Raw genomic sequence first — 10268 nt, forward strand, 5'->3', positions numbered from 1 at the left:
TAAATTCTAGTAAGTTGATTCGTCATGAGACTTAACGGTATATTCATGAATTTGTAAAATCTGAGGACAGTCTTCTTGATAATTTCATGAGCTTATTATACTACAAAGCTTTATAGTTCTAAAGTGGTACAAACGAGGGTTGTTCGAAAAGGTCGTGGCCTACTGTCTCATTTCTTTTATTTGGCGTCAAATGTTATCCAAATCTGGTGGAAATATTTTATCAATTAATTCAAATGATTTTTATTAATTCTTTTTAAGATATCACAATTTATTCAAAACTTATGCATATTTTAAAAAATGCTAAAAAATTGGGTCGCGAAGCAGGTCAAAATTTGACAAGTTACAAGAAGTACACTAAATAATGTCTGTGGTCATATTCTGTGTAAAATGCAGAAAAAACGAAAAAACAACCTAAAAATCAAATTAAGAATTGTTACATCGATTCGTACTCCTAATAATGGCTCAATATTTTGCTTTGTTGAAAAGAAATCAACTTGAGGAGATAGAAAACGACAAAAACGACGACGTTTTCAAAAGAATGGATATTGGATAATACTGTGTGAAATTTAGGTATTTGTCACAAATTCTTGATGCAGTTTAGTGTGCTCTGCTGGTACAAAACATGTTGATTTTTAAATGAAGTTGATTGATTTCTGTTCAATCGAATGCAATGAAACTTTACACAAGAACAAAACAAATACGTGTACATATTATATTGTGCTTATGTAAATTTATAGTGAGAAGTATAACCAAGATTGACATCGTCTACGAACTAATCGAACAACCTTTTGTATACCCTTTGTGGTGATCATCAAAAAATCATTTTACAAAAAAAGAAATTTGAAAATAAAACTCAGGAATAGAATAGAGATAAAAAGGACAATGCTCTTTAATTTGATTTATTTATACATATACACATAATTTGTTTTGTTTTTTGTTGTTGAATGTCCATCTCGAGAATTTTTCACTCATATAGAGACACCACCACTCGGCGGTGGAGAGCTGCAAATTTTGATTAAAGCTGGGCAACCAAGGCCATTAAGCACTTGGTCTTTTTCGTGCTTATCACTTATCACTTAGCATAAACAATTGGAATTAATGCCAATAAACACTAACTAGTTTACATTTTATCGATATTAAAAAAATCTTGCTTCCAATGCTTTTAATTATATATCTGTCTTTTTAAAAGGTTATTTTGAACTTGTTCTGCATCTAAACAAATGCATTAATGACTTTGGTGAAGGTGAAATAGATAAAATGCGAAAGCAACTGTCAGATATCCTGGATATGAATGACCCGGAAGACATTTTGTTGTGCGAAATATCGAATGGTTCTGTGCTGGTACATTTTTTGATAAAGGAAAAGTATCTTGGAGTCGTACTGTCATGCAACTTTTCCATTTTCAAGAAGTATAGTTTACAAGAAATCACTTTGATGGGAAAACGCATTTACCCACAGGAAATCACAGGTAAAACGTGATATCAAAATATAATTCCTTTCCAATTTACCTCAAATTTCACTCGCCATGAAATTTAGTATGAAAAGAAATAAAAAAAATCTCTACTTTTTTCTGTAGGAAAGGAATTGGATTTACCATCATCTGCCTTACTTAGGTAAGTTTTAATCGGGTATAAAAAATAAAAAATACACAACAATTTCGACATGTCAACGTACTCATCTGATTTTCGCTGAAAACGTGGGTGAAAATCAATTTTATATTGAAACAAAATTAACATGTTCAATAAATGGAAAATGAAATAAAACCTCATTAAAAAGATGAAAAATACTTAAAGTCCCATGCCAGTTAAGGTATGTCACTCATCAGCTTTTTAGAAAAGTTCACGCAGAAGCTTTAACTTCAAAACTACTTGTTAAAATTCAATTTTTATAACATATTTAAATTCAACAATGTAAATTTTTATAACATTCAACGAAAAAACTGCTCAAAAATCTACAAGGAAGCAAGGTTTATGAAGGACTATTTCTTTTGGTGGAAGGAAATTTAGCAGAAAATTCTGCAAATCTGCACATTTATAAAATTTAATGCAATGGAAATTAAGCCTCACATACTTTTACTCGGATAATATTTTCCGTTATGATATTGCTAAAAATATTTAATATAGATCTTAATTTATATTTTAAGACTAAGTTTTAAACCTTCCCTCAACAAACTTTTCCAAAAATATGAAAATATATTAAAGAAGTCAAGATCAAATTTACACCATTTTAGCCTGAAAATCTCATATTTTGACAAATACCAGCATTTCAAAATTAACATCACTGACTCCACCTTTTTCCTTCATTATTTTAAACTACTCAATACTTGTGACTGATCAGCACATAAGTCGTAAAAAGTATGATATAAAAAAAAATTGCATTGCCTATTAATTTTTTAATACCCTAAATATGTTAATTTTTAGTGCATAAAGGTCAAACAAAAAATTACGAGCATTAATTTGCAAGATTTTTCAATGATAAGTATTATTCAAACAATTTTACCTAAAATAAGATTACAGCAAAATTCGGTTAGTACGAACACGGATATTGCGAATTTACGGATTTAGCGAAGTCATCTTGGATCCCCAGCTATATAAATTTAATGAACTTCTTATACGGTTATAATGAATTACGGATATAGCGAAGTAATTTCATGGGTCCCTGTGACTTCGTTATAACCGACTTTTGCTGTATATATATTGCCATGCTTACATCTGATCAAATATAATTAGAATTAAAGTAATTAACTAAAGAGATGAAATTTAAGTGCAAAAACGTCAACTTAAATGTACCGTAGATCAGTAGGATGCACACTGATCCCCTATTGTCTTTGCAATTTTGAGTTACATTTTATGAGTACTTATCCAAAATATACTTCTCGAAAAATCCTTGATTTTACAAATTTCATGAGTGACTTACCTTAATTCAAAGATATTCAACATTTTCAGTAGACATTACAGTTTTTAGTTAATCTTCGGAGTCATAGTAAAGATGGACACACTAACAAAAATGTTATGCCAATATTCCAAGAAGCATCAATCTTATAAGTATCCTTCTAAGGTTAAAGACACTAAATTGAAATCATTGTGTCAATTGAATAATTTTGACTTGAAATCTAGTTAACCATTTTTCATTCCTTTTAGTTTCCATAGATACGACGCATCAGTTGACAATGGTTTTCCGAGGGGTGTAAATTTCAAATGTTACCCTCCAAAACAGGCACCATTTATTTTATTATACTGAATGTCTTATTGATTTAGGACGTCAGCAAAAAAAAAAAAAAAAAAAAAAAAAAAAAAAAAAACTCGTCGATCGCCTTTACGTTCATGTATAGAAAGCTTTCACACTCACCGGCTCACTAATCTCTTTATTGTTTGTTTGATACTCGAATTTGAGTCATTCATCATATAAAGTTTCGTTATTTCTGGCTCGCAAGCATGTTTCCTACACTCGCTAGCATGTATCGTCTGTCGTTTGTTGTTTTCAAGTTATCTATATCGGATGCAAGCTTTTTTTGACGTCAAGTTCATTCCGGTTCTTTCAAACGCGCAACTGATGTTTTGAGAATTCTACGGTGAACCGTACGCGCATAATTTCCACGTATGTGGCATTACCGTTGTGTTACCCGTTGCCACGTGTGTTACTTAGGCTCAGGGTAATCGAACAGATTGTTAACTGCGTCTAAACCAATCAGATTTTAGTATTTAACATGAAAGTATAATAAATAAATATGTCTCCCGATGGATTTCATTTTTAAATAAAAAAAAAAAATGAAGACAACGAACAATAATATCAATTTAACTTGCAATTTTATCCTTGCTTTTTTAAAAAAGTGTTCATTTACTGCAAAGGATGACTGCAATAAAGCCATGAGAATTGGGTCCAGGTGTTAACTTCATTTTTACATGTATATGTATTACATACATGTAATATCTCAAGAGCGGGTTTGGTGTACATGTATTATATCAAATGAAAGTATTTAATAATGCTGAACGACACCATCTTTTAAAACGGGGGTCTACTAGATTTGTCACATTTTCTATTATTATTCTTTGTATTCCACTTTTCTAACGACATTGTTTACATCGAGCTGCAACTTGTTCAAGGGTCTCATTTGCACAGAAATCGTCTCATTATGTGCTATCAATCACATTTTCTTAAGGTCTATCCTGAGAGCACGGAATTTTTGGAATATCACGAATCGATTAAACTTAGACATGCCCAATGGATAATGTTGGACAAGTACAAGATGCGACTCATATTTAATTTTTTAGCTCACCTGAGCCGAAGGCTAAAGTGAGCTTTTTTTTTTTTTATCAAAATTTGTCCGTCGTCTGTCGTTGGCGTCGTTGTCGTTGTCTATGTCGTAAACGTTTCACATTTAATTTTCTTCTCAAGAACCACGGGGCCAATTTCAGCCAAACTTGCCACAAAGTATCCTTAGGTGATGTAAAGGGGATTCAAGTTTGTTTGAATGAAGGACCACGCTCTTATTCAAGGCGACATAATTCAGAAATAGTGCGATATATGGTTAGTGTCTCAATTGGCCCCTTAACATGGATATCTTAATATTTTTTACTTTATATATAGCTTTAATTTGTACAGCTATCTATGCGACCTTTATTGGTCATTTTCATTTTGATCAAAATGCCGTTATTTTAGAAATATGACATCATAAAAATCACGTTTTCCCGCCATTTTAGCATATTTTGTATAAAACTGCATATTTTCAAGCAGTTTTTCTTTCAGAAAATATAGAGCGCAGCCTAGAACAAGATTTATATTTTTACCAAAGATGTATCTATTCAATACTAATTAGAAACAGAAAAATCATTTATGTTCTACACTGCACTCTATGTTTCCCATAGGAAAAAACATCAAGAAAAAGGCATATTTTTGGCTTTTTTGTTAGATAGCAAAAATAGCATTATTTCTCATGTCATTTACAGCTAGTGAGTGCATATAAATGTGAAAAATATATTGGAAATATTTCTAATATAATCTCTTCTACAAAATAAATATAAATAAAACATATCTGAATGTCATTCTAAAATGTTGATTTTTAGGGGGGCCAAAATTGGCTCTTATCATATATACTCCTTTGGTGATATGTTTTAAAAATCTTCTTCTCAAGAAGTGCACTGTACCAGGAAACTTGAAACTTTTAGGAAAGCATCCTCAGGTAGTGTATATTCAAGTTTGTTCAAATCATGAACCCTGGGGAAAGGGCGGGCCACAATGACCGATCAAAATTTTAAATACAAATATATGGGGAAATTTCTTAAAGATCTTCTTCTCCAGAATAGCAAAGACAAGAATGATCATATTTATCTGGTAGCATCCACAGGTAGTGTAGAGTCAGCTTTGATCAAATCATGACCCCCGGGGGTAGGGTGAGGATTCAATGGCCGATCTAAGTTTACATAGAAAGCCATGAATAGTCATATTTTAAAGGCGGATTTAAGGACAGGCGCGACGGGCGTGCGCCCCCCTTTTGAAATTCTTGTAAGTAAAATTTATGTGTCGATTATTCTAAAATAAGGAAAAAAAAACATAATTTCATTATTTGCAAAAACCTTTCAGACCCCCCTTCCAAAAGTACCTTGCCTTAGACTCACGATTGGCTTCGGTACAGCCGCCTGACATTCGGACTTCTACTGCCCCCCCCTCCCCCTTACGATATTCCTGGATCCGCCACTTCATTTATATTGAAACATCCTTAAGCAGTGTAGAGTGTAGATTCAAGTTTGTTCAAATCAGTTAAAGTTAAAATGTAAAAATAAAAAAAGCCACATGTAGTCAAAGAAGTATGCTAGCATCCTTAGTGTAGATTCAAGTTTGTTCAATTCATACCCTCTCCCCTTTAAGGATTGGTTGGGACCACTTTTGGGTTTAAACTTTAATAATAAACTGGTTTCTGTTTTTTCCAAGCTTTAGTGTTCAGGTGAGCGATGTTGCCCATGGGCCTCTAGTTGAATAAAGTCTCTAAACCATGGTCGAGTAAGCCACAGAATCAATAGGTCCTCGAGTATCAACGCATTTAAAACCAATTGATATTATAATCACTTTACACGTGACATTCTATTCCGTTCGATACGCTTTCATTAAACATTCCTTAGTGTTTGTCATCAGAAATTCCTATTGCGACAGCGTCTATAAATTCCAACCTCAATCTATTGAAGATGTTTGCACAAATTTTAATAGGTTGAGAAGATAATATGTCTATTATTTTATTTGGTATTTTTCGTAATGGGTGTTTTTCTTGAAAGATTTCTGATATTTTAAGTGCAACCAATAAGTTTAAGCTCATGTCGCCTCAGTATTATGGTCTGTAAGGTGAAATATCTACCCGATCCCTAAACACCTGAATCACTTTTTATTTGTGTACTTTGAATCTATAAGATTGTTCTCTTCTCCATTCAAATTAGCAGTGTAAAATATGATTGTCAAAAAGCATTATTTTGCTAATGTTTACATTCCACCTCAATGCAATTTAAATGTCTCCGCCTATTCGCCGGGAACATATATTGAAGGCATCTTCATGTTCTTTCTAATGCAATGTCTGTAATCATTGAAATATGTATAACAGAAATTAAGGCTTAACTATCAAACGCATATGCTTGCACAATAATCATCGATTAATTTAGCGATAAATTATAATTTAAAGCTTCAAATAAAAGGTAAAAGGTTCTAATAGGCGTCTTGATGTCCACTTGTTCTTTTTTATTTTCCTATTGATGCATTGCCAATGTCCATCTTGAAAGGTAAAATGTTAAATGCAAAATAGACAAAGAGAATATCAATTCTATTAGATTTTTTTCAGTTCGCCCAAAACAATCTGCCTACAAAACCATAAGCGGAAATAACGCAAAGGTGTGACTTTGACCTTGTCTGGGACAAAATAAATATTATGCTTTCCTACAACCCAAAATGCAATGACAACACAAATTATAAAAGAGTGAAGTTATTTCACTTTCCATAATAATTCTTGGTTGATCTCGATGCAAAATGAAATAACAACGCAAAATAATTCAAGTTTGTTGTATTTTGCGTTGTTATATCATTATGTGTTATAAAGCAATGATTCAGGGAGAATTGTTGCACACCATTATCTCTGATAAAATTTCGGAATCTACAAGAGGGTTTGAAATGCAGATAAAAATGTATTAATAGAGCATATAGAGTGCATGTAGAAAAAGCGACTAAAACATATACAATGTATATTTTTAATTAAAGGCAAGAAAAACAAGAAAGCCGGACTTATGCTTCAAAAGTGACATTTGAATTCGGACCAAAAGAACTTACAGCCCATAAACGTGTAGCAGAGGAAATACAATTGATATACAAATTAACTGGAAGAAAAAACGTAGCTGATGATAGCGTTTTAGTAATTCACCACACTGAGAAGGAACTGGATGAAATTTGCATGGCACTGTTCGAGTCTGCACCAAATGTCATCGAAGTAGAAGAGTTAAAAAACTTTGATAAGGGTATATGTTTGGAACGAATATTTTTTTTAAAGACTAAATGATAATCTAAGTAGATATTTAAGAAGTCTGTGTATTTAATGTTGTTTTCCTCAGTCGTGTTTTGTGTACTTTTAATTCATTTTCAGATATGTTATCACCTTAATATTTTATGATTCTTCTTTTAGAGTCACATTCGAAAAGCATAATCATTTGCAGTGTTGGTAAATATCCTATAAATGGGGTAAGATTGTTTATTTCCATTTTGTTTGGTTCCTCGGTTCGATTTTCTTTTTTTTTAATTAGTATTGTATATACGTATGCTTTTTAACAAAATATAATGTATTTGGAAAAGATCGAAATTTAAAACAAAAGAGAAAACAAATAATGGAGAGACAAAAATGCCATGAAACCTTGAACGATCTTATAAATGTTAATAAAAAAACATAGTCTTTTGTATATTACTCTTGAAAATCACCGTAATGCCTATTTTTTGGTTTACTCCTGTGTGTGTAAGGGATGGGGGTGCGGCAGTTATATTAATGATAATTTAATACTTTTTTTAACAACATTACATTGTTTTATTCAGGAATATCTTCGTTTCTTGCAAGATTTCAAGTCAGCTGAAAATCATTTCTTGTATACTTCCGAAAAAGAACATGTTAGAGAGGAACAGAAAGTGCTTGATATCATCAGTGCATTTGGAGGATCAGTTAAGAAGGGGCATATTTTGCACGCGAATTCTGACAAACACGATTTATTCAGATCGTACTGTAACTCTGTTGAAAACGATCTTGCAGAGCTCTACCACACAATTGAATGCAGGATAGGCAATAATGATGCAAACGTAATTAATATGGTAGCAATGAACATAGCAAAAATTGCATCACTTCAAAAGATTTTGAAATGTGACAATGACGAAGAAAAACCCTTTTCAAATGATTGTTTGGACATTCTAAAAAGGTTTGTTTAGTTAATTAAGTCAACATTAAGTCCATTAAAGGTGCTAATTAGTCAATGTTTATTTGCAAAACGGTTATCACAGTGATTAGTCATTAAACCATGCTAGCAATCTCATCTCTCTTAGTATTATTTAAAGAAAAGTGTAAATAGAAAAAAATCAGCACATGCTGTTTCTGTCACTTTACTTTTTTTTGTAGAACTAAAGAGGTTGGCGTTTTTGGTTACATCGTAAATCAGGATACGCTGCTCATTTTGATAAACGAAACAGGAAGCAGATCAGAAGACTTTTCACATAGCCTGAGGAAAATCCGAAAATTATTGATTGGAATGAAAGTGAAAGTGATCAGGATAACAATCCAGTCTTTGAAATCGGGTTCCGTGATATATACATACAATGGATTGATGGGAACTTTGGGAATGTTTGTAAATATAAACGAAAAAGGAAAAATGGTACAAGCATGTATAAGCAGTGGACACCTTCTTAAAAAAGATGACATTGCATACTTTGACAACGATGGAGAGAGAGTCAAGCTTGGTCATTGTATTTGGCCTGAAACCTACTACAATGACAGAGTATCGAGCATAAGCGTCATAAAATTGACTGATTATGCGGAAACCTTAATAAAAAGGCAAGTTTACGAACCAGTAGAACTATTCCATGGATCATTAATGGATCTTCAACACAGAAAAGTGTTTAAATACGGTGCTCAATCTGGTTTAACGTATGGATATATACAAAACGAAATAAATACAGAATTATTCGGTTATAAAAGAATGATTCTCGTACAACCCCAATTTCAGCGATTTTCTGTCCCTGGTGACTCTGGAGCCATAGTTCTTACAAAAATGAACGAAAAAAATGTTGCATTGGGTAGCGTTTACGGCGGAGAATTAAATATTTATGAAAACAAAGAACCAAAGCATATAAATGGAACAGTGGTCATTTGCCTTTCCGAAGCAATTGGAGATTTTGAGAGGAACTTACATACAAACATTAAAATTGTTGACTATTTTATTTAATTACTTATGTCGTATTATTTTCGCCCAGTTTTATCTTCCCTTTTTGAAATACTTCCATACATATTTGACCCGTTTCAAACTATACTGTATTCTTTGAATTAAGAAATAAAACGAGGGCGAAAAGTCCCTGTATCTATAGTATATCTTTATTGACATTTCTAAGTTTGTGGGATCGAGGGTTTGGGTGAACCTGTGTAAGGGGGAAGGGAGTGGGGGGGTTCTTGAAGTGTTAATAACAACAATTCAATATCTAAAAAATAGCATAACTTTGTTTGATTTTGGGCTATCTTCTTTTCCTGCAAGGTTTTAAGGCAGCCGAAAATCATTTTGTATACTAAGTAAATAACATAAAAAGTGGAACAGAAAGTGCTTCATACCAATAGCACATTTGAAATATCATTAAAAAGGGGATCAATTTTGAACTTAAAATCTGACAAACGTACTGTAATTCTATTCAGAAAGAACTTGCAGAGTTGAACCATACATCTAAATATAAGAAAAATAGATAGGATACAATCGTTATTAATTTTTGGTAGTAGTGAATATTGAAAAATGGCTTCACATGAAAGCATTTTAAATTGTGACAACGACGCAGAAAATTTTTTTTCAAACGAATGTTTGGACTTTCTGTAAAGGTAGGTTTACTAATTTTGATATTCTTAAAGTAATAATTTGAATGATGCAGATTAGTCATTGCACTCTCGCAAACTCTTTATCACAATGATTATTCAATACATCATGCTAGTGATCACATTTCCTATAGGATAATGTTAAGAAAAATATAAATAGAAAAAAAAACAGCAGTTGCTAATTATACCACCG

The 10268-nt window shown here is 32.2% G+C and overlaps 1 protein-coding gene across 1 annotated transcript in view; it reads left to right on the plus strand.

Moving 5' to 3' along the window:
• The window catches only part of LOC134259692 (uncharacterized), a 30421-nt gene extending 20953 nt beyond the window's left edge, over window positions 1–9468 (plus strand). Inside the window, exons 13-18 of the mRNA XM_062742285.1 lie at window positions 1190–1468; window positions 1577–1613; window positions 7234–7487; window positions 7652–7707; window positions 8053–8426; window positions 8624–9468. Coding sequence (XP_062598269.1) covers window positions 1190–1468; window positions 1577–1613; window positions 7234–7487; window positions 7652–7707; window positions 8053–8426; window positions 8624–9446 — 1823 coding nt within the window. The 3' untranslated portion in view covers window positions 9447–9468. The remainder of the gene's footprint in view (window positions 1–1189; window positions 1469–1576; window positions 1614–7233; window positions 7488–7651; window positions 7708–8052; window positions 8427–8623) is intronic.
• The last annotated feature ends 800 nt before the right edge of the window (window positions 9469–10268 follow it).

This window comes from Saccostrea cucullata, unplaced genomic scaffold, assembly GCF_032062105.1.
Source record: "Saccostrea cucullata isolate Sc308-1 unplaced genomic scaffold, CSIRO_AGI_Scuc_v1 ctg818, whole genome shotgun sequence".
Classification (NCBI taxonomy): Eukaryota; Metazoa; Mollusca; class Bivalvia; order Ostreida; family Ostreidae; genus Saccostrea; species Saccostrea cuccullata.